The sequence below is a fragment of the Aulostomus chinensis genome, chromosome 8 (genome assembly GCF_037954235.1).
Source record: "Aulostomus chinensis isolate RoL2024-O1b breed Wild chromosome 8, RoL_Achi_v1.0, whole genome shotgun sequence".
In the NCBI taxonomy this organism is placed as follows: Eukaryota; Metazoa; Chordata; class Actinopteri; order Syngnathiformes; family Aulostomidae; genus Aulostomus; species Aulostomus chinensis.
Window position 1 is genome coordinate 10,820,240 of NC_141327.1, and position 25,136 is coordinate 10,845,375.

A 25,136-nucleotide genomic window follows, 5' to 3' on the forward strand; every position below is an offset into this window, starting at 1 on the left:
CTGCTGTGTGTCTCTCTTACCTCCTCCAGCAGGTGGGTGACAGCCTTAATGTCATGATACGTCTTGGTGACCTGGCCCACTCTGTCTGAGCACAGCACTGAGGGATGAGCCAGAGAGACAGATTTCATGAATGGAGGAGGAGGTGGGGCTTTGGATAGCGCCGTAGGAATATTGCAACAACGTGTTGCGATGTTAAGACATTGTTGCATTTCTGGGTTTAATGTTCTAATGAAAATAAAAGGGGATTAAATGAATTATTGGTCAAAGACTGCATATACATGTAAACAAATTAAAAACAGGGAGGCTGTCTCCATAAACGTTCTCCTGCATGTTGCCTAACAGGGCCTTCCAAAGACAATAAAAGAAATCAGTCCTCACTCTGAAAAAAGGTGTCTTGATATGACTGATTGATTGTTGTGAGGGGAACTGAATTCCCCGTCTAAGTTTCCACAGTCCAGAACATCTCCATGTGGTCAGCCACATACTGATCCTCTTAGCTTGATCCTTTTTAGCCAAGCTAAGACACTGAAAAAGACCTCGTTCTTCTGGACACCAATATAGCTCAAGGGGAGAGCAGCAGCAGGGCATGTACAGGATGGAGGGGATAAGAGTGACGAGCTATCGACCCGAAACTCTGTTTACAACACAGAGAATTCTTTGTTTATGTCCCCTTCACAGTCAATAGGAAATGAGGGAGCTTAATTACTCACGTACTCAGTCAAGGCGGATGTGTTAGTGATGCAGACAGATTGATTATGTTAAGTTACTAATGATTATTTAAATGACTGGCTGCAGCTCTTTAAAAGCTTTAATTAACAGAGTTTTACCATAAAATCAAGTGTTATCGTTTTATCAAGCAGCTGGTTAACTTGGTCAGCATTAAGTCGAAGGTTGAATCTTTAATTTGGGGTCTGTTTTGCCTGCATGGTTTAGAATTATGAGATCCAGGTCTGTCTACATCATACTGTATTAAACCCCTGATATAAATGACTACCAACTCTGAATGTCTACACAGTGGGGCTGCACAATTCTGACAAATATCTGATTGCAATTAATTTGACGGAAAGTTAATTTCCAAGAAATGTTTATGGTGTGATTTTTGCGGGGGAAATGTTTTCTTACATCAGTAGAATAATTTGTGTGAGCTGGACATGTCTGGATCACCATAATATTTATTTCAAAAGGGTACCCTGACACACAGTTAGCAAATATTGTGCCTTCCTACAATTTGAAAATTGCAGTAGGGCATTTTGAGGTTTTGACTACATTTCAATTAATCACACAGGCCTACAGCATAGCATACCTCTAAACCCACATCAGTTGGAATCTCACTGGGGTAGAAATCTTACATGGATTTAGGAAATGGGAGGTTGCCATTCAGCAAAGTAATTAGATTGAAGCCCTTGAATTTGGCCAGGAATACAGTGATGGGGCCGGGGGGGTAGCTGTGTCAGTGTCTAATCAAACTAATGGAGGGAACCAAACCAAACCAACAGTTACTCATGAATTATACAACATAAATAAAGGCTACACCGCTGTGACATGTTTTACTGTTGGATAGAGGCTCCATCTTTACTGAATACTAAGCAGAGGAATAAGACATCGGAGGTCTGAAGGAGTGTTTGGGATATCGAGTTGGCACTGTTATAAGGTTGGTTGGCAGGATTTGGAAACATTAAAAAAAAAAATACCACCAAAGCCAGAGCACTTTATGGAGGGATTAATCATAACGAAGCGTCTGAAAAGCAGGTCCCGTACGCACTGATTGTGGATTGAGAAGACGTGTTTCACTGCTTCACATTTATAAATAGCAGAAGAATTCATTGTGTACCTTCAACACCTTAATCTGGTCATCTAATAAATGAGGTTTACTGCAGAGGAGAGGGACAACATTGAGTTACAAAATCATGCTCAGATAAAATAGCCCATTTTAGCATAAATTTTAAAAATCAACATAATCATAATAATTATATCTTCTCAAATCCTTATGAATGATCTTTATCTTCATAAACTGTGCAATACTTTTTTGAGTGCTGGTGTCGATTGCTGCCCCGGGTTAGGCTACACGGTGGTATTTCTTTTAATGACTGTGTCCTTCGGCATGGCAAAGCCCTGATCTATTTCCTCTTGACCTGAATGCCACAGCAAAGATCAGATCAAGGTAAGAGATGCTCTGCTATGCCAGCTAGAGGTTTTAGGGTTCAGATGGAGCTAGATCAAGGCACCCTCTGTACCATGAACCGGTAGCCTAATACTGCTCCTTTCGACGAGCACTGCTGACTTAGGTATACTTATGACGTCTGTTACGGCGTGGGGATCAGACAGGCAAGGATGACCTCAGAGAATAAGATTCAAATTGACCTCCTGCTGACCTCTATTGTTTTGAATGTGCAGGCTTGACAAGATTGATGACGGATAAAACAGGGCTCCTCAAATCTGTTTAGATATTGTTTAGAGAGGTTAACAACATGCATGAACAGTCTTCAGTCTCTTTTGCAACTGTTACATCATTCATAGAATTATAAACTGGATTTTAGGGGCAATATAATGCACTATATTAACAACAAAATATACCCCCCAAAAAAAGGCTCAAGTATATGCACTGAAAATATCCAAATTCTTAATCCTATTGCATAACAGAACCAGCCTAGAAATTAGTCCTGTGTTTCTGGAGAGGTGCCCATGTTGCAGTATTCATGAAGGCGCCAGCCCCATGCCCATTTAGACAAAGAATGCCTCATACAGAGGAGAAACAGAGGGGTCTCCCTACTCATATCAAACAGGAGATCGGCTCAATGATAAATATAATCATTATGCTAAATGTGCAGCGATATCGTACATTACACTGTGTCAAATACAAAAGACGCCAGGAAACACCTTTTAACACACCACCCCTGCACTGAAACTAGGGCAGAGTCGGCTAATGTACCCACAAACTGCTCAGTAGAAGGTTCGGAAACATTCAACATCATTCAGTTTTTAGAAAAATAAAAAACTTGATTTTAATTGATACATCTGTCTATTGACACTCTTTTGACACCAATAAAAAAAAATGTCTAAAATAAAACCATAGCACTAAATCACTATTTCAAATTTCTCACATTGACCTCCAAATGATAACAAAAACAAGAACAGAAGAAGGAGGAGGAAGGATTATGATGGTGCCAAGACAAATGTACACAGGGCTGATTGCACCGCTGCTGCAGTGTGTGGATACGCAGCCTCAGTGACCTTCACCTTGCGACATGGAAACACAAGAGCTGAATATACTTCTAAAACTGAACAAGCCTTTAAGCAATTTCATGATTAATTCCAAGAGTCTTGAAAATGACAACTGCAAAAACAAGCATCACCCTAAAGTACATGCAGTTCACTATTAAGTATTTAAGCTCTTAGATAACACAGACCTGGACAATGCACTTAACAACTCAGCATACGATGCACAACTTAACACCACCCCCCCCCCAGTCACATATATTTACATTTTTCTGCATTGCACATCTCTTGCATGCTGCTTTTTTCTCGTTTCATCACATACTGCCTTCTCTCACCTTGTGTCACCTCTCGGCAAAGGTTGTCACTGTTGTTGTTGTTGTTATTATTATTATTGTTGCTGTTGAGAGATTTCTGCTCCTCCTGCACGACTTCATCCACAAGACTGGAGGTGCTCTTCTCTTCTTCCTCCTCCTCAGATGCTGAGGAGCTCCACACCTCCATGGTAACCAAAGAAAAAGCGCCCTCCGTCTCTCTGTCCATCGGTTAAATCCTGTGCTCTTCTAATTCTACTGTTCGTCTGCTCTACTGTCACACACCAGCGGTGTCTCTAGCATCATGCTGCTGGCCTGTGTGTGATCAAAGCTGTATCCACTTGCCCATTGAGTGTGTATACACCTGTGTGTTTCTGTGTGCAGGAGAATCTGAGCTGCTTGGGATAATATATAATCCCTCAGTCAGTAAGGCCCATCTGTCGTCATGCCTGCCTCCGTTCACCTGGCCACGTTGGACTACCGGGTAAGAGAAGAGGGGAGGAAGAGGAGGAGGGGTGAAGGAGGAAGCCAAATCTAATCCATTTGTCAAAAAAGCTCATATTGATTACATTGACCTTGTCCAAACGGGAAAAGGGTAATTATTATATTCCTGACATTGAAAAAATATACAAGATTTAAAAGCTGATGCTGTTTAAAATGATGCTGCTCTAAGCCCGCCCACCCCTGTGAGATGAGGGAGATGGTAGGTTCCACCCATGCCAATGGCTGCTCTGATTCTCTCCACACATACGTAATGCCAGTGTGTTAGAGAGAGGGATCTGCGTAATACTGGTGCAGACAGAGCCACACCCACTTAGCATGGATCTGATGATACAAAGGAGAGAATAAGGTCCAAGATTTCATGATTGTTAAGAGCAATTGTGTAATACACAAGAATTGAATCAATCTATCATAGAGGAAAAGCCAATCAATTATATGGTACTGCAGATGTAAGCCATTCTTTATCCATCATCATTTTCTCTGGTTTGTCCGTCCCTGTCATGCCCTTGCGGCTGCTGCCCAAACACAGCAGTCTCGTACACTCAAATATTAACCACCTCATGAATTTTTCACAAATGTACTCTTCCAGGTCAGATGCCTCACGCAAGAGACAGTGGACACACAACTTTCACGATCACTGCTATAAAAACAAGTTGCGGGTATACAATGTGTTTTACAGCAGAGTGTCACCACTATCAGTCTGGTTAATGTTTAACTAAAGGACAAGCTGTTAAGAGGTCATTTGCCCGCAATGTCAACAGAAATACAACCCTGCACAACTGTCATGTGCTCCTCTCGTTTCTTACTGTTATTATTAAACATAAGACGTGTTCAGCCTGTGATGACTGCACACTCTTCGACACAGTAAGAATACCTGAAGCAAGACATGATAATAAGTCAAACAGACACACGAGCCTCTTCCCTGCATGTCAGCTAACTCATGTCAGTATTTCCATATAGTGTTTGGTGGGTCTGTGGTTATGCATGTCTCTATGTTATTCTAGCTGTGGCCTAAAATTAAGATTGAATGTTTTCTTCATTCTTCTTCATGCCTTTTTTTTTTTGTCTGTTCACTTCATAATCAAATTCATATTATTTCTGAAACACGTTTGACCTTTTTCTTTTTCTATTATATTGAAGGTCTTTCATGAACACAGCTGCCTGTGTGTGGGAACACTCAAACCGAGCAGATGGGAACAGATACAGTGACAGCCAGGTCTGCCCGATGTTGTGCAAAAATCTAAATCTGCTGCAGATGTACTTTAAACTAGAATTAAATAATGTACTTAAAAGAAAGTTTTTATCTATTTTATTTACTTTTTATTCATACATCCAGAAGATACTAAGCAATATTTGCATTTATCTGAATTGTGTGTCAGGCTCTTTTTAAAACCTCTTGTCTTCCGTCATCACGTTTCACAAGCAACACTGTAATCACAGAAACTGTGTGAGAGCAGCACATACTGAGGCTTATGAGGGATGCACAACCTGAGAAGAGGCGACTTTTACTACTCCACTATGAACGATAACACATGAGCACTGTACAGGAGACAGCCAGGTATCGCTCATAGCAGATATTCCTTCTTAGACATTCCTTTGTTTATACAGGGAGTGTCGGATAATATTTGTGTTGTTATTGTTGCTTGATTAGTGAAATTGTCTGAGCTCAGTTGTCAAAGTGTATAATGGAGTTGGTCAGCATAAAGGGGACAAGCATGAGATGCGATGAAGAGCTGAAAAAAAATGCCTGCACCATTGCAGGACACGCACTATACACACAACTGCATTGCAAAACTTGAATGAAAGCACAAATGGATTTGACATAGAGGGGAGGGGTGAGCTTGAGTTAACAACACCATATGTCACATGTCTGACAGTTTAAAACTGCAGCATGTCTGCAAACCAGGACCAGGTAAGTCAGGTAAGTCCAGCCCCTGGCAGCCAGACTCTACCATCTGGATCTCACTAAGTTGTTTACTTCATAGATACTGCACATCTCACTCCTGTCAAAGGATTTTGTTTGCTGTGACACTAACATGCAATGATTTACGCAAACTTGTAAGACCGTTTTGCTAATGTCTTGAGTTAGCATAAAGCATTTGATTAATATGTTTCATAGTGTAAATCAATCTGGATATGAAGTATTCATAGTGCAAAAAAATAACTGCTAGTTTTCAAAGAGTGTTTGAAGACCCTGCCCTCTTCTCTCCGACACCCTAAAAGGAAGTGCTGTTCAGTTAAATCATGAAGTTTTACTTGATATTCATACAAACCAGTGTGGCAGCTATGACTATTAATTTCATTTGTGAGACCAAAAAAGGTATTTCATCATCAATTAATGTAAATTATCACAAAGCTGCACATCATGTTAACTCCTGTCCAGGGATGACAACAGACACTGATGGGGTGAAGATGGCGTACGTTGGTTTGCTAGCAGCCTGGTGTTTGGCTAGTCCCATCTAAAAAACAGATACTAGGAAACTAAATGGTCAGTTTGTTGAAACATAACCGCTGAGGTTTCCCCCAAAAAGGATTAAACCAGCGCCATTACAAACAGTTGGTCAATAAACTGACCAGCAAATATTTTGAATTGTCACTAACTGACTTGTGACAATAACCTGTCTGAAAGCGCAAAATGAAAAAAAGAAATAAACATCAGTTTAGGCTTTTTCTATTGCTGCTGGATGTTGAATGGTTCATGTAAAAAACTGACCCGCTGATTTCCAGTCTTTGCATCATGGATGTCAAATGGATCTGTAGTGCAGTCGTTTGAAAAAAAAATCAAAAAATATAGTTCAGTATTTAAATACATTTCAAATGATGACAGAAAACCCCAAGTAATCCACACTCAACAATGTTTCAGCCAAGGCTGGCCTAAAAAAGTCAGCTGGTGAATGGAGACACTCCACTGAATTAAGACCTATGCACCACAGGACCAATCCTGTCTGGTTTGCTGCAGCAACTAATATAGCAGCCATGATATCATGACGTCAGAGTGGTGACTGGTGTGTGTGTGTGTGTGTGTGTGTGTGTGTGTGTGTGTGTGTGTGTGTGTGTGTAAATAATTATATATATAATTATATAGATATATATAGATAGATATAGACACATATATATACCATGCTATATATAGAGATATAAATATATAGATATATGTATATATCTATATATATGCGTGTGTGTATACATATATGTGTGTATATATATATATACAGATATAGATATAGATTATAGATATAGATATATATATACTGTATATCTGCAGAGCTCCAGCTGAAGCTGTTTTGAAGCTTGGTGACATCTGACATCTGTGACTCACAAATGTGGTGTTGTGTGTACAAGAGAAGAGAAGGGAGACATTCTGGGTCACTACAAAACACACAAACACTCACACACACTGCTGCACTCAAACTGAAAAGAGAGAGAAGCTCAATGTCTGTTTACAGTGTCACATCGCCTAAGCCTGGCCAATCACTACTATGGATGAGAGAGAACGGAAGATGTGGTTTCAAAGCATACAGATTGTCAGGTGCAGCCCCACTCCCACCAGGCTTTCCGAGGCATGTGGTGATGCCTCTTACTGTTAGTATGTTCAAATGCAGATCCACAAAATCCAACCAGCGTATGACAATGTGTCCCTAAAAATACTTGAAAAAGGCAAAATACTTGAAAAGCAAGTAAAAAAAAAGAATAATATGTCTTTTAAAACAATAACTGTTTCTCTGAATGGAACTGAGAAAACCTTAAAAAAAAGTTAAAGCCACAGCACTAACTTCTTTGAGGATTTATCACGGGTTGAGCCAGCCTAATAGTGAAACAACCAATCAGAGCAGAGCAAGAAAATAACTAATGAGAGCAAACGACAACCAAACACATTCCACTCTCCAGCTCAATCCTCAAGAATGGAGTGAGAGGAAAGGACGAGAGAAGACCTGCTGAGTGGGAGGGGAAGAGGGACGGGGGAGGACAGCTGAGGGGAGTGAGAGAGCAGAAAAGCAGAAGTTACAAGAAGGAAAGTCAGCAAAATATGTGATGAGAAGCCAAGGAATATGATAACAATGGATGTGGAAGGAGTGACAGAAGAAAAGAGGAAGGCGTAAAAGAAAAAAATTAGGAAAAGAATGACGGAGGGGAGGAAATGAGACGTGGAAACATGGAGAAATTGGATGAAGAGGAGAAGGAAGGACAGAGGGATGAATGTGTTAAGAAAAAAGAAGCAAAGAACAGACAAGGACACGCCAAGGAGATAGTCGAGGTTTAAACTTTTGCATCCTCAGTTTATGATTTGAATTTTCATTATTTTTTTTGTTATTTTAATTTTCTTCTTTCAGCAAAGGACATTTCCAGGGATAGTTCAGGTAGAAATAAACAGGATCAGAAAGTACTGTATGGCAATAATATATATGTATATATACATATATATATATATATATATATATATATACACACACACACACACACACACACACACACACACACACACACACACACACACACACACACACACACGTTGTTTTCCTATTTGGCTATTCTCTAATATAACCTTGCTTAAATGTTCAACTGGTGGAAAAATAATTGATGAGGTGACGGAAAAGCAACAAAGTCGTGAGCTCACTTGCAGAGAAGCTTCACATAGTTTTGTCACAGTAAATTCAGGGTGTGTTGCTTGGTCTCCTTTGATGCTCGGTGCTAATAAGCACAACCTCTCATTTCTATTCCTATCTCCGTTGAAACATCTGCTCAAGCATTTCCTTGCAAAGCTGCTGGGGCCCTGCTGTTGCTCCACAATCAAAGGAAGCGCGATGTTTTACAGTTTATCTTGTGGGCGGAATATCGAAACCGAACATAAGAAAATATTTAAGTTGTGGGCAGAGAAAACTATATTTTCAATTACTTCACAAAAGATTTTGTTATTTTTGGTTGTTTTCATCAGTGATTGACCTTTAGATTATTTTTACCGATTAATTGGTGAATTATTTGTAACTATAAAATAACAATGAAATTTGAGGATTGGCGCTAATCCCAATTTCGCTGAGCCCAAAGTGACATGTTCAAATTGCTTCTTTAGTCCATTCTACAGGGACAAAGAACTCATTTTCTGTCATAAATGACAATAAACCCAATAAATCGCTCTATTTACAAATCTGGAATCAGCAAATGTTTACGTTTATGCTTGAAAAAAATTTATTATCAAAATATTTAGCTTTTCATTCTCTTTCCATCAATTAACTGTTGCTCTGATATTTTAAATATGTGTAGTTTAATATGATTTTATTATGCAAGTACATACAAAAGCATATTGTACACATGCTCAAGCACAAGTTTTACTCTTTGTTAGTACTCAATAGAAAACACCCGTCAGCCATTCCCAGATCATTTCATGTTTAATGGCAAAAGGTACTTTTGACTTAAGACACCACAACGTAGCCTTTTTTTTTTTTTTAGTAGATCCTGAGGAGCTCACTATTGGCCAATTCATCAATAAACACTAAACATTTTTGTTAAATACAAATTAACTCACAGAAGTACTTCAGCGTCTCTTCAATCTGCTCACATGTGAGTCCCAGAGCGACCTCTGGTGGCAGCAGAGGGGTGTGCAGCCAGTCATTATTGTCGTACCCAAACACACAGTCTGCTCGGAGAGTGTAGTTGGGCTGACCTTCTGACAGGAGGCTGACTATCTCCAACTCCGGCAGGTCTGAGCAAAGATCTGAGCATGGGGATGAGGAAAGAAAAACAAAGCAGAACAGAGAAGAAGGAGCACTTAAAAAAAAAAAATCAAATTTCACCTTATCATCTTTAGTGTTACTTTGAGCTCCACTGACAGATTTCTCTTGGATATACTCTACACAAGACATATTACACCTGATTTAACTTTTTCTGCTTAGCATAATCACCTTGAGTCGTTAGAATGATGAAGACAACTTCTTATTAAATAACTTGTAAGCCATCACATAAGATGATGATGATTATGATGATTATGTGTCTCTCCTACCTGTTAGAGTTGATGCATCGTGGCAGAGCCGTTGCTCCAGGTCCCACAAGTTCCCAGGTGAAGCAAACTCAAGAGGTTGGGGGTCCAAATCCAGGGCCCCCGGTGCCTCCCTCTGCCCCTCATGGAGGGAGAAGGCTGGCTGGGGTTCCAGATGGGCCTGTGGGGGCCAGGAGAGAGGAGAAGGAGGAAAAGGAAAAGATGGGGAGCAGAGAGGGGAAGCAGGGTGGGACAGCTTGACTGGAGCTGGAGGGTTCAGGGTGACGGCAAACTCTGCTGGGTGTCACCCTGCAGGACTGAGGCCCCCTGGTGGCTCAGGGAGACAACACAGGCTTGCAAGGCATCAGGCAGTGACTGAAGAGATGAGAGTTGAGACAAAAGAAAAAGAGAGAGAAACATTTCAAAAGAGCTTTGGAGTAACATTCAAGACAACATTTGAATGTCAGGTGTTAAATAAAAAATTATTTTTAATATAAAGATAATCCTTGTAAAATACTGATTGGTGAGAAAACAATTATGATTCTAGCAATTGCAGCCTCATTGAGATTCATCTATTTTTCACAACTCCAACAACACAACTGTGAACTCCAACATCAGACCTTTGTTTGATCAAAGAGCTTTTCACTATAAACAAAGGATGGCCAGGCCTCCTGTTTATGTTTCAGGGTCATGGGGATAGGGTTACCAGAGCCTGAAGCGAAACAGATCAGGTCCCCCAGTACAACAGCAAAGCAACTATAAACATGATATGCAGCAGGAGGTTGTAAATGCTATATGGATTACATGCAGAGCTGCTGACTCCAGGAGCAGCTTGTCTTTATTCATTCTGTGTAAAATAAATTGTCAGTCAGGTTTTGCAAAAGCATCAACCTGTGAGGAAATATCTTTGTCATGAAGTGAATCCTGTTAATGGGGAGACGGGGATAGTGCAGTGTAAACAGAATACACACCTAATTTACTTTGGCATTGATGCCTTCTAATCCATATTTTCTGATACAAATATACATACATGAAGAGAAAAAAAATGCCCCACGACGGACTGGCGACCCATTCAAGGTGAACCCCGCCTCTCGCCCAGTGTCAGCTGGGATAGCACCCCCCCCCCACACACACACACACACACACACACACACACACACACAACCATCGTTGTAAACCTGAGGTGGTTGTGTATGGAAATCCTAGTTGATCATCAGTTTCTGAAATATTTAGACCAGCCTGTCTGGCACCAAAGACCATGCCACATTCAAAGTCACTTTAATCCCCTTTCTTCCCCATTGTGATGCTCGGTTTAACCTTCAGCGAGTCGCCTTGATGACATCTACATGCCTAAATGCCATGAGTTGCAGCCGTGTGATTGGCTGATCAACAATTTGTGTCAACAAGCAATTGAACAGGTGTACCTAAAAAAGCGGTGAGTGTATGTGTTACTTTTTAGCTTTGCAATATATTTTTCATTCTGTAAAGACAACAATAGATCTGACAAACAACAAGCACAAGAATATAAGATGTTAATGTTTGGATGTGAAAAATAACCAAACAGCACTGGAGTGAGCCATTTAAGAGACAAACAAGCTTGTCTCATGAATTAAAGTGACAAAGGTTTTGTGCTTCATTCAGGGAAGAGGAGGACACTTGATACCTAAACCCAGTTATTGCTGTCAATAAAACATGCTGGCCAGGGTAAGCATGGCAGGGTAAAGGCTTATCCCAATTAAAGAAACAGATACAAGACTGAAATGGTACAGCACAAGCACACAAACTAAAGCAGAAGACTACAATTGTGCATATATCATAACAGTGATTAAACATTGAAACCCCCCCACACACACACGCGCACACACACCAGTATCACTTTCAGAAGCTCTTCATTTTATCCTTCTTTGTCTCGTCTGCACAATCCATCTAATCAGCTGAGTGAGTTGGTTTGCGGCCAACACGTCTTCATCAATCCTCAGCTTGTATAGTCACCCTTATTAGACCAAAGGTTTCTGGCACTGAGTCAGGTTCTCAATCATACCCATTCATCATAGCCGCTGTGTGTACAAATATTTTAATTTCACATGCGCACTAAACAAAGGCTAATATGCACTTCGGAAAAAGAGGCATGTCCACTCTGTCCATTTCAATTTGGCCATTAGTGACGAACACTGTTGGGTTGTTTCACGTGCAGCCAAGTGAGACTGTGCTAGCCACTTAGCTGTGACACTGTGGACCTGTTTATTTGCCATCTTCCCCTCCTTTGTATCCAAGTCTTTTTTACTGTGCTGGATTGAATGCCAGAGAAATCAACTGGGTCATCAATCACACAGAGAATAATGGAGCTACAGTAACAGGACAATGAGTGCCAAGCTTGTGTGTGTAGAAACGTACTTAAAATGCCACCAGCAATTTCTGAATTCATACAACTAGAATCAGTGGAATAAAAGAATAAAACAAATCATGTGTACTAAAAAAAAACAAAGGTGGTTTATGGATACATCTTAAGATAATCTATGTAATAAGCAAAAGGCCTGCCTTTATCCTTGAAGCCTAGACTCAACTGAACTCAAAAAGGGTGTTTGAAAAGCTCTGTGCAAACATTGCCCCTTCAGGAGGGTGTGTACGTGAGCAGACGCACGCAGGATAGAAAGAGAGAATGCGGGGGGAGTGGGCCAGCACAGACACATGTGGTTGACATGGGTACTTAGGACAGAAAAGGGAAAAGACAATGTCTTTTCACCCTGATGCCAGCAGGTTGTGCAACTTAGTCAAAACTGCGTGGAGGGAGGTGTTGATCTCTCTTGTAACTGGAACCACAACTCTAAATGCAGGAAATCCCAAGAAACAGTAGGAGCATTTAAATGTAGCAAAAGACAAATAATTGGTGAAATAGCAGTTAAATATGCACCCTGGACAGGTCACCAGTCCATCACAGGACCAACACATAGAGACAGACAACCATTCACACTCACAGTCACACCTACAGTCAATTTAGAGTATCAATCAGCCTCATCCTCTCTTGATGTCTTTGGACGGTGGGAGGAAGCTGGAGTACCAGAGAGAACCCACACAGGAACAGGGAGAACATGGAGACTCCACACAGAAAGATCCTGTGCTGGAGCCGGGACTCGAACCCGGAACCTTCTTGCTGTGAGGCGACAGTGCTGACCACTGCACCACCGTGCCGCCCATCAAATGTAATATTTTTCTTCATTTCCAAATACCTTTTAGCCCATAAATCACATTTACTGCGCTGTTTCATAGCAAAGAAGAAGAAACTTCATGCCAATTTGCAATCACTGATATATTTTAAAATACAAACTAAATACAGATGATTATGATAGAGGCTGCATGCTGGTGCAGTGGTCAGCACTGCCGCCTCACAGCAAGAAGGTCCCATGTTTGAGCCCCGGCTCCAGCACGGGATCAGCATGTTCTCCCTGTTCCTGTGTGGGTAACCTAACCCTAGATAGATAGCTAGATAATAGGCTAGACAGACAGATAGATAGATAGATCGAGGCTGGTCAACTCTACTGCAGTAATAAGTTTTGAAAATCATCTCTTAATGTCATGATAATGTCTGACAACAACCGGTAATAAAAACAAATTACTGTAACAAGGGATGCACATTATTGGATGTTTTACTGGTATTATACAACTGATTTGGATGATAGCCGATTATTTACAGATGTTAGTCAGTCAAAAATCAAGTTTGTGTGATAACAACATTTTGTACAAACTGGAAAATACATGTAAACAGTGTGAATTTGAAAGTAATGTCAACAGACGGTAAAGAAGAGACTTGAGCAGTACTGCACTGATACTATTATAATAATAAAATGACCAATATCTGCAAATACCAATGACGAGAAGATATTATCACTGACATAGCATCCCTAACTGTGATAAAAAAAATCATTAAAAATGTAACAGTTAAGTTATTTAAAAGCTTTAACTCTTGCCTTGGGCGTACCAAGATCGCCGGATTTATCTGCAGACGCAAGGACAGAATTAGACATTTGGACCTCATCAACTACAAGTATAAGATGAGCCAACAATGTGTGTGTGCCCTGATGTGTGTTGATCCACAGATACTGGCAGCTGACATCACCTAATGCACGTCCTTTGCATTGTAAAGTATTTATGGATCGATCCAACTGCATTAAGATGTTCAACAAATGTTGTGGTCTGTGTTGCCCACCAGTTCAACCAACTCCTGCTCATGTTGCAACACGAGGACTGAGAAAACGCACTCTTTATGTTCATCCAAACATAGCAGGTAAAAAGAACATTATAATGACTGGAGCGGTTAGGAAAAATAAGTATTTCGTAGTTTTGTTCTGTTAACCTGAAAACCATGAGCAACAAATCTTAGAATTACACCAATCTTCAGACGGAATTGTAACAAGAATCAAAACAGCCAACTGAAGTACCACATACCTTATCAAAAATATGCAACTCACTCAACCACTGAGCCTCATGTTTGTTTTACATTTTTCCTTGAAAGTTGTAATCCTAAATATAGTAAACAACACAACTCATAGAAGGGAAATTGCTTGATTAACTATTTACAACCAATTCTTACTTGATCCCAGAAGTCAAGTTTATTTTTGACAAAATTTTATGATATCAGTCACCAGGAAACGGCGGCGAGTGAGACATATGCTTTTACACTCCGGAACTTGTGTCATCTCACCACATGACAATAGATCGCTTGAATAAAATAGAGAAATCTTTATATTATTGTCAAAATATCTATACCATAGTTTTTTTTGTTGTTTTTTTTTAAACCGCAGACACAGGTGAAAGCACAAAGGCTATAGTATATCATAACAAAAGGCAGGGTACGATGTCAGATAACAGGGCAAATATTGAAGTGCCACATTAAAGACAGCAGGAAAGGCTTGAGAAAGACTGATAAGATATGATCAAATGGTTATAAGGAAAACATGGAAGGCTCCAGGAGCAGGGCTGCATCTCATTATTGGTTTCCATCAGTTAATCTGTCCATCATCATTTTAGATCAGTCAATTAATCTTTTGTTAACCACTTACTTACAAGTGATGTCTCATGACTGATTCCTTTACCAAACCAAAAGTACAAAACCTCTGACCTCTACATTTAGAAAACACTTTTAAATCAGCAACATCGGATTAAATAACAATTTTCTGCAGCAGCTAGAAAAGACTGGGAAATATATTGGGGGGAAAAAAATGAGAGAGACAGAGAGACAGCTAATTTATTTGACACAGTCAGCGATATAATAGAGAAGAAAGAGCCTGGGAAACAGGCTGGTATATAGAGAATGTCACCCTGACAACTGTGAGTGCTATATCTGGACAGCAACTCCACATGAACACAGAGAGGACACAAAAAACCCAAATACCAATTACTGATCCTCTAAAGGGCAAAGGGCTTGTTCACTGCACAAGTGGCCCAAACTAAAGGACGATCAAAACACCTGACCCATATTCCCTCTTAATCACTTTGCAGATTTGGGCAGTAATATGTCAGTCATGATGACCCTGTCGCTAAAACCTTTATGACACTATTAACCAAGTGTAAAATGAAATAATCATTTCAGGCTGCAAACTTTTTCTGATCTCCCAAAGTCTTAAAGGTTAGAAAGCAAGTGGAGTTTTTTTTAAGAGAGGCGTTAAGTTGCTTAGACAACAGTAGAATTTTGAATCTAACTTAATACACGTTGCTGTATTCATAAATCAAGCACCAGATTTGAATGCATGATGAAACACTATCTGACATTCCCTTCAAGCCGCCATGGTTGATGTGTGGCTACACTTTGTGATAAAATCATATTGTGTATATAAATCTGGCAAAATAGTCATCAAGAGTACAGGAGATTACCCGTTGCTCTGCAGTGACACTTAGTTGTGTTACATACTTGTGCTGTCTCTACCACGTGTCTCAGAGACAGTCTGAAATTGCGGAAAACTGGTAACTGATGTTTTTGGAGCCATTCTCATGCTTGGAGATCATTCGGTGTCGGAGAAGGATTGATTTGTGATTAAAATGGGGAACAAAACATTCATGACACACATTTCATACCACAATGGATTCTCTTCATTGCCTCTTTTCTTATATTGAACGAGTCAAGGTAATCTGTTCATAGTATAGCATCATCATTGTGATGTTTTTACTTATAATTCAGCAGCTCAAGTCAACTGCATAGTAGGAATTCTGTCCTGAGGCACCTGAACACACAACAGCAAGAGATTAATTCCAGAAACTAACCAAGTCAGACCCAGACACAAACATATCAAAACGAAAATTAAATTGTGGGAGTCGATAATTAACAAGACCAGTTTGAAATTAAATCTCGCTGACTTCAGTTCATTCTTTGGTTGTTGGGGGTTTTTTTACACAGAAGGGCACAAAATATCCTTTTCTTCACTTGAGTCATATTGACCAGATGAGAAAACAAACAATTGCATCTGTGCTGCTGACTGATGAACAAAAAGTGATTGTAGCAGGCAACAGCAGCACAGGAGAGGAAAAGCATGCTAATGCTAAAAACACTAGTTACACCAGCCAGCCATCAAAGGTCTTAAAAAATGTGAAATAGACTTACTGTGCTGCTGCAATAATCACAGACACAAGGCTTTCCCCTTGTAGGTCTGACACTCTCCTTTAGTGTGTGTCCATCCAAGTAAATGCTCTCTCCCACAAGTGCGATGTTTGCGGCCTGCGTCTGTCCTGTACAGAGTGTGTCCTATCAGGAGAGAGAAAGTACCAGTGAGGAGTGGAGGTGGGGCTCCAGCAGGCATGGGAGAAGGAGGGACATAAGGAGGTAAGTCGAGCTGGTTATCTCGGCAGACAGAGAGATAGAACATAAAAGAACAACATAGAGGGGTGTGTGTGTGTGTGTGTGTGTGTGTGTGTGTGTGTGTGTGTGTGTGTGTGTGTGTGTGTGTGTGTGTGTGTGTGTGTGTGTGTGCGCGTGTGTGTCATCACTTGTCTGGATTATTGTAATACAGCAGCAGCTCGGGGTTTCCCTCTTCCTTATGGACATTTGCATCAAACAGGCAAACTCCAGCCTCTAGTCTCACCTGTAATAGCCAAATTAGATTTATACCTGGAGTCACACACTGACTTTATCAGACAATATAAGGTCGGTTTCCCAACACTACTGGTCACTGATTTACAGACAGTTGTCAGTGATTACTTACAAACTGTCCAACTGAACAAACCTATTTTATATTTCACATGTGACACAGCAAACTGTTATGTCCTGCATATACTTTTTTCTTTTGTTTGACATTAAAACACTAAAAAGGTCAAGCACATCTTCAAAGACACAAGTCTGTTATTATTTTTTTCTTCTTCAAAGGATATAAAATGTGACTACTTTATGGGTAAGACTGCTTCCTGGGGCAGTTATGAAAAGAAATATACATTATGCTAACAGACCGAAGCAATGGCATATTAGTATGCAGTCCACACAGGTCACCCTACTTCCACAAATCCGACTTAACATAATGCCGGGGACATGTAACACTGTACTGATTAAGTGAAAACAACAAAGACAAGTACTATAATTTCAAAAAAGAATGGTGCGATTGTAAGGGCAAAGCTAACATTTAAGGCATAAATAAGACGGTGCAATAAAGTAGGTACAATAACTCGGAATTTGCTGTTTTTTCAACAATTCTGTATTGATATTACAGTCCCTAGTCTTGATTCCACATTGCAATACATCATGATAAAATTCTATCATGCGCCATTATGGCAGCCATATTTTAGTATGATGCTGTTCAGTGAGTGACTATAGAGCTTAAATGTACTTAATTTCTCATTTAGTGTGCTATAAACGTATATAACTGTGCAACTTTGCAAACATCATGTTGATAAAGTGTGATGGAAAGTCTGAATTAAATAGTTTTGGCTCAGTTTGTATGTTGCATTTTTATTACAATGTGATGGTAAACAGCAAGCATTTTGTATTTTCAGCTCTACTGTGACATTCGTAGTAAACATATTAATATTTATCATAGCATATCATGAAATCTTATGATAAAAAAATATTGTGACCATGTATAATGAGGTTCTTGCTAGGTTAAGCCACTGAGATGCTGCACTGCAATGTGTGGATGTATAACAACATACAGATCTATAGTAACAACAGCGGCAATAAACCGCCGTTTACCTTCAGGGTGGAACACCTGAACAGACAAATACTGGTTCTTCCTTATAGATTTATAGAGCACTAATTGGCTCCAACAACTATTTATACTGATTGAGACTCTTCCCCAATGTACTGAACAATATAAACGTACCAATGTATGGTTTTCAAAAATGTACCTCACACTGCAATTCTACACGGTCTTACATAAGAATTCCACGTTTACCAAACATGTTTAGTTTGTTAATGGATCTTCCCCTTGTTCTAACATACCAGTCACATGTAGCTGACACAGCAAGAAGCAAAAAGCAAAAGCATGTGCCCTTATTTCATACAAGCTCTTGTCCAATAAGAAAAAGAACCTAAAATCTACAGTACAGTTGCTTCAGGATGTAAAATGCAATATTTGGTTGGAGTCATCTGCCTGAGATGCTTTGCATTTCACGCAGACAAAGGACAGAAAAAAAGATTAAGCAAGATCTCCTGGTTAGGTAGTTTTATTCCATTAGGCTTCTGCAAAAGAGGAAAAAAAATATCATGATCGAACCAGCTGCTTGGTCTGCAGGAAGGGCGAGGGAACACTTAAATAACTCAGTAACTCAATAATGTTTGAGGGAATTGATGCCAAACAATACTGTTCTCAGAACAGCTATTTCGCAACTGAATTAAGAACTTGACAGACCAGCTTACTCAATCAAATGTTTGTAAGGATACAGACAGATTATTTTTATGAACAGCACCACCAGCAGCAAATCATGAGCAAACAAGTCAACACAAGTCAACAACTGAACAGTGAGAAAGACTAAGGGAAACATAAAGTCAAAATTTTTGCTTTTCAATGAGCAAACTTTATTTCCTTCTTAGCCGCAGCATTACAACCATTTTTTGTCAATACCAAATTAATGGTTAGTTTTTAAATGGAAAAATTATCAGTTTTGTCTGTAAAGAAACAAACAAGTACTTTGCAGTTCTCACCTGCATTCTTGTCACCATTATGGTGTTTTTATGGCCCTATATTCACATTAGCATTGGTATTGTGACTCCCAACATACATTGCAAATTTGTAGTTTTGTGAGTAAATATCAGTTAAGTTGATCAAGCTCCTTTCTTTATGATAATAGCTTAGCTACTCGTCATTGCAGTATGGGGCTGGGATGACATCTTTAAATCTCAGTAACTTGTGCTGAATACACATCAGGTCATGATTGGTTTACACACGTGTTCTAACACCGTGCGTGTGTGTGTGTGTGTATGTGTTTGTGTGTGTGTTCCCTTGTCTATCACACGACAGCACACAAAAGCTATTGTTACCTCTTCATGAGGAGAATAACAGGAAGGGGTTTTTTTTCATGAAAGCTACACAACTGCAGTAGTCACGTATGGATGTGAACAGGATACAGAGATGAAAGTCGAAGTTTTACTGTAATTGTCAAATAGTCACAAATAACAGATATTGGCATTGATAAGGTTTTATCGATAATGATTCCTGTAGACAAAAGAGTGGGCCTATGCAACTTTTCAACTGTTTTATTACCTATGAATTAGAACAGCTTGTAGAAACACTTTAAAAGGTACACATGTCAATAAATGACATTGCTCCTTATTGCTTTCATTTCCAAAGGCATATGACATCACTGCCCTGCAAGGTGCAAGTGCCAAGAAATCATGACATTGATAAAAGGAACTCAGATGCTTGGAGACACAAAAAACGGAAACAGGTGCCATGACAATGTAGTTACTCCTGAGAGGAATCCTGACATTACATGCTTCAATTTCACCAAAGCAAACAAAAAACAGCAACAGGTGGATTGTTTAATTCACTGTTAAATGAGTATTGTAGTTTAACCGGTTTTGTAAAGTAACACATGGGGGATCAATGAGCATAAATGCAGTTACTCTCATTTACCTGTTATGGAACTTCATATTAATTTTACTGCATTTACAATAGGCTATGTCTTCCTCCAATAATTTGAAAATGTTCTAATATTTATAGTAGTAACCCTAGCAATAGTTAAGCGGTGCAATTTTTTTTCATCTTATTTTAATGGTGCGACAAACTGTATCCCCATCTGTCATGGACAGATGACGCACTGCAATCATGTGTTTTATTAAATATACATTCTATGTACATTTCAGATTACTCCGAATAACGCTGGTCAATTTGGAGAGGAAACCTCTTTCCTAAATCAAGATATAAGGGGAAACATTTTAGGGACACAGTTATCAGGCGTACTGGTTCCCTTCAGATAAAGGACTGTGTTTTGGTGTAAAGCCCCCACACACTACATGATTAAAACAAATTGCTCGGGGCTGAAACGTTCACAACGGATTTAGCTTCGCTTATAAACGATGACATGGTTAGCAAAGCAAGCCCAAGATATGGACAAGCTAGGCTAACGCCAAACACCTGCAAGAAAAAGTTGCAATACGTTTAGCTAAAATGTAAATTAACATCTAATTAAGTTTCACTAATTTTTACTCAGAGCACATTTGTTAAGAAGATGTTAAAAACATGACACCATTAATCATATCATCAACACGTCCGCCCACGGAGGGATCCCACCCTGCAACCTTATGGAAACTTCCCCGCATTAATGTTCGGACAGTTCGAGGACCACACTGGAAAAACGCCAGTCCGCGCAGGGGGGTGTCTATGAAATGTCGGTGTGTAATCGACATGAGAAGAGACAACACTTACATGTGTCTTCAATTCGCCTATGTTGAAGGTCGTCTGAAGTTTCCCTCAGCAAACTTGTATCTCAGCTGTCAGCGGCGAATCCACTCCGTGTTTCATTTCGTGCGAGAAAGGCATCATGGGGCGTGTAGTCTTTTTTTTAAACAAGGTCGTTTTTCCACCAAACAACATTTGAATTAGAATAAATCGTGCCAGGGTATTATCTTTTGTCATTTTGTGAAAAAAACCTAAATCCCTGTTTACCACAACTTTAAACTTAGCTTTAATATTCTCACCCTCAACTCTCTCAGATTCTAAATATGTATAAACTGGTATGTGCATGTCCAGCCAAGCTCTATGGTATCAGACATCACATGAGAAGTATTTTAAGCCAGAGAAATCACATCACATTTGATATCGCTGGTTCCCCTATCTGGCACAATTAGCCAGAGTGAGTGGCTATGCAAACACGCCCCAAACATTGAAGAGATACTTTACTGTAAACCAGAGATTCTCATTGTGAGGCAGGCCTCTCCTGACCCTGTCAGAGAATCTCAGTGAATGAAGATGAAAGAATATGAGCAACCAAAAGGATTTAATGTAGCCTAGCCCTACATGTGATTTGGTTAATAATATAGTTAATAGAGACAGAGGGCTTTTGCTGGAATTTTGGAAAAACGGGTCTTCCCAAGCTTATCATCTGTCTAGCAGTTGTGTCTGGTTGTTGTGAAAGAATATTTTTTTATAGATGTTATTTCCAGCCTCCTCTCTCGCCTCATCTGGACGCTGTCAAACTGGTTGGGACGCCCAACTTCTGAGCTATTTTCATTTCAAGAGCCAACCACCAAACCTGCCTAAGATGTTCACACACAATTAACTCTCAAACACAAACACAAACACACACACACACACAAACACACGCACACACACCCATCCTCCTACCACAGATGGTTAATGGTTCTTCAGAGTATGATGTGGTTATGTCATTCTCTGTCTACCTCTAGTGGTAAAAGTATGAATGATATAAAAGTGTATGCACATCATACTGTATACACAGGTATAATTATTGTTTATTCAAGGAAATTAACACAGCATTAAGCTCTTTCACAGCAATGCACTGAACTCAAAATATGGCCTCAGTGGTATACAGCATATTAATAATTATATTCATACAAAAAAAGGTAAAACTTACGTGAACAAGTCAAGTAAGGAATAAAAGACATAAATGACAAATACAATTAAGAGGAGTATGATGACTATATATATATATCCATCCATCCATTGTCTTCCGCTTGCTCCTGTTCAGGGTCGCAGGCGAGAGGCAGGGTTCACCCTGGACAGGTCGCCAGTCCATCTCAGGGCCAACACATAGAGACAGACAACCATTCACACTCACAGTCACACCTACGGTCAGTTTAGAGTATCAATCAACCTCGAACCCTCTTGATGTCTTTGGATGGTGGGAAGAAGCTGGAGTACCAGAGAGAACCCACACAAGCACAGGGAGAACATGGAGACTCCACACAGAAAGATCCTGTGACTGAGCCAGGACTCAAACCCGGAACCTTCTTGCTGTGAGGCGACAGCGCTGACCACTGCACCACCGTGCTGCCTATAATTTTACATACATATTATATATATATATATATATATATATATATATATATATATATATATATATATATATATATATATATATATATATATATACACACACACACACACACACACACATACATACATACACACACTAATGGTAAATACATAATACAATTAAGGAGTATACAGCAACAATATAAGAACAATTTAAGAACAATAATCCACAAACAGATACCTGATGAGTCCTATTTCTCTATTAAAAAGGTAATTTGTAGCCAGACATGAAGCTTCCTGAGAGCAATAATCTAGATTAAATGCTTCTTAAAAAAAAATAATACTGCTTGCTTTGTTTGGAAACCCCAGAACAATCCAGCCGGTCGACCTCCGGTGAATGAACCACTCACCTGTATGTACAGCACATAGTCCCTCAGAGGATAATATAACACTTGAACAACACATTTTCATGACAAGTGAGCAACTCAGTTTGTTGATTAGGAAAAAAGAAATCAGTCCATGATCATTTTAGAATATATCGTACCTACAGTTCGTAGTTAATGTCACAGCCGCTACAATGTTCAGAGTCTATCGTGGTCAGCTGCAGCTCCACTGTTTATTGTTCTAAAATGGTTCCACAGTGGACAGTCAACGCTGCAGCACTTGCATGTCTTCCACTTGTAAGTGATGATTAATAATTTATCACAGTCTCCATAGATCCAGCCAGTGGTCTTCTCCAGGCCACTTCCTCTCCCAAGGACAATGGGGGCCATTTCCTGTGGGATGTGAGACAGAGGACTAAAGAGAGAGAGCAAAACAAGCCAGTATTGTCAAGCCAAGACATTATATTGTCATGCACTGTAGGACAGATTGGGCTGCACAGTGATATTTATGGTATCTTTGTTGGCAGGTCAGAAGACAAGACTGGAGGTATCTTTTTGACCCTCCGTCAACAGGAAACCCAGATTATTTCTTTGTGAATATTCTCTCATGTGATATCAAGCATAAATTTGTTAGGGGAGGTGAATATCTTTCATAAATAGATGACTGTTCTGGACATCATGAGGTGAGTATAAAAACTGAAACCAAAAACACAGGTGTTATTGACTTAGCATGAACTGCCATCCCACATCTTTTATATCCTGGCAGATTTTCAAAATAAAGAGGCAGCAGTATTCAAATAATGGCACCATTCATGTCCCTGCAGCCAGCCTAAGGATATCTGAGGGAGTCCTCACAATAAATCAGATAATGTTTCAGTTACAACAGTGAATATGTCCCAGACCTCAGTATGACAGCACTGTTACATTCAGTGTATAATCTGATAAACATCAAACCCCTCCAGCAACACCAGCAAACCCGAGTGTCAATCAAGCCTGAAGCTATTTTAAAAAAGAGGGCTGTCAGTCCAGACATTCACTATACAATGGCCTATATAGCCAGCAGTACTTTCCCCCTCTGTCTGTCTCTTTTAGTGCAGAAGGCACAGATGATGACTGTCTCAAAGGACACACAGCAGAGAGCGATAACAATATGGCCTGAGGCAGGATGTAGCATAAAACTGGACCTGAGTGTTTCACACAAGCACTTTGACAAAGCTCCGCACTCTCTGTTGCTGCAGCAGATATCGCCGTCAGTGTTTAAAGACACTCTTGCTTTCTTTCCATTCAAAAGTTTTAAATTAGGATGCTTTTAAATTCAGGAAAATAAATATATATTTTGAGGCCAGAAGATATAACATGTCCTCTTAGTCCCATGAATTTGTGGCCACAATATATGAATCCTTCAATCAATGTATTTATTTTGCGGTAACATGATATAACTTGCTCCCCTCTGTCTATTTGGTTAATGGCCATAGGATATAACTTGTTCCCTTGATTTAATTATTTTGAGGCCATGACAAGATTACACAACTCGTTCCCACATTGTGATTTACGTGTATCTTCTGGCTTCAAAATAATTAGATTGAGGTAATAATTTAAATCTTGCAACCCCAAATGTGTCAAACTTGGGGCACAAGTCATTTATTGTGGCCTTAAAGTCACTAAATCATGGGAGAACATTTTATTCTGTGACCACATGGAGGGAAAATGTCAAATATCTCTCTATGGCCACTCCAGGTTTCTGTATAAGACAAAGCAGCTGAGGAAGACTGAATCAAATACTGGAGCATAAACCTAAAGCTTGACTTCATCTGAAACTCTGACACATTTATGCAGATGATCCAACAAAGGCAGTGTTTCTCTTCCTGGCTGAGGTGAATCACTGCTGTCTGGTTTCTTTGAAATCAAGGTGTGGTCACACAGGTGTGTGACTTACAAGAGAACACACGGAGTCATCGTCGTCGAGCGATTCAAACAGTAAAAATAGTGTAGAATTGACACATTAAACGTTATTGTTTCACAGGAAACACACTATAAATCTACTATACTCTATTTTGAGTAGTTTGATGTTTGGACTGTTTTATAAAATAGTGTACGGTTTATGTGGTAAATAAAAGTGTTTTAACATAAAGAATTCTATATTCACAAATATACTCTTGCCTTCATTTATTAACTGCACTATAAGCCAATTTGATGAAGTGAATAAGCACGGAGTGTTCTCTACGGTTGTTCCTGACAATAGAGCCAGCCTGTCCCAGTGAGCCCAGCCGCGGCAGCAGGGTGGGGTCGGTGCAGGGGGGCGGAGTCAGAGCCGAGGTGACGCTTCTTTTACTCATTTTTGTTC

At 39.7% G+C, this 25,136-nt stretch overlaps 1 protein-coding gene across 1 annotated transcript in view; it reads right to left on the bottom strand.

Annotated features, from left to right (window-relative positions):
- The window catches only part of hap1 (huntingtin associated protein 1), a 35,072-nt gene extending 9,944 nt beyond the window's left edge, over positions 1 to 25,128 (bottom strand). Inside the window, exons 1-4 of the mRNA XM_086210013.1 lie at positions 25,017 to 25,128; positions 10,024 to 10,293; positions 9,550 to 9,738; positions 21 to 97 (exon numbers count right to left, since the gene is read on the bottom strand). Coding sequence (XP_086066139.1) covers positions 21 to 97; positions 9,550 to 9,738; positions 10,024 to 10,293; positions 25,017 to 25,128 — 648 coding nt within the window. The remainder of the gene's footprint in view (positions 1 to 20; positions 98 to 9,549; positions 9,739 to 10,023; positions 10,294 to 25,016) is intronic.
- Positions 25,129 to 25,136: the final 8 nt, after the last annotated feature.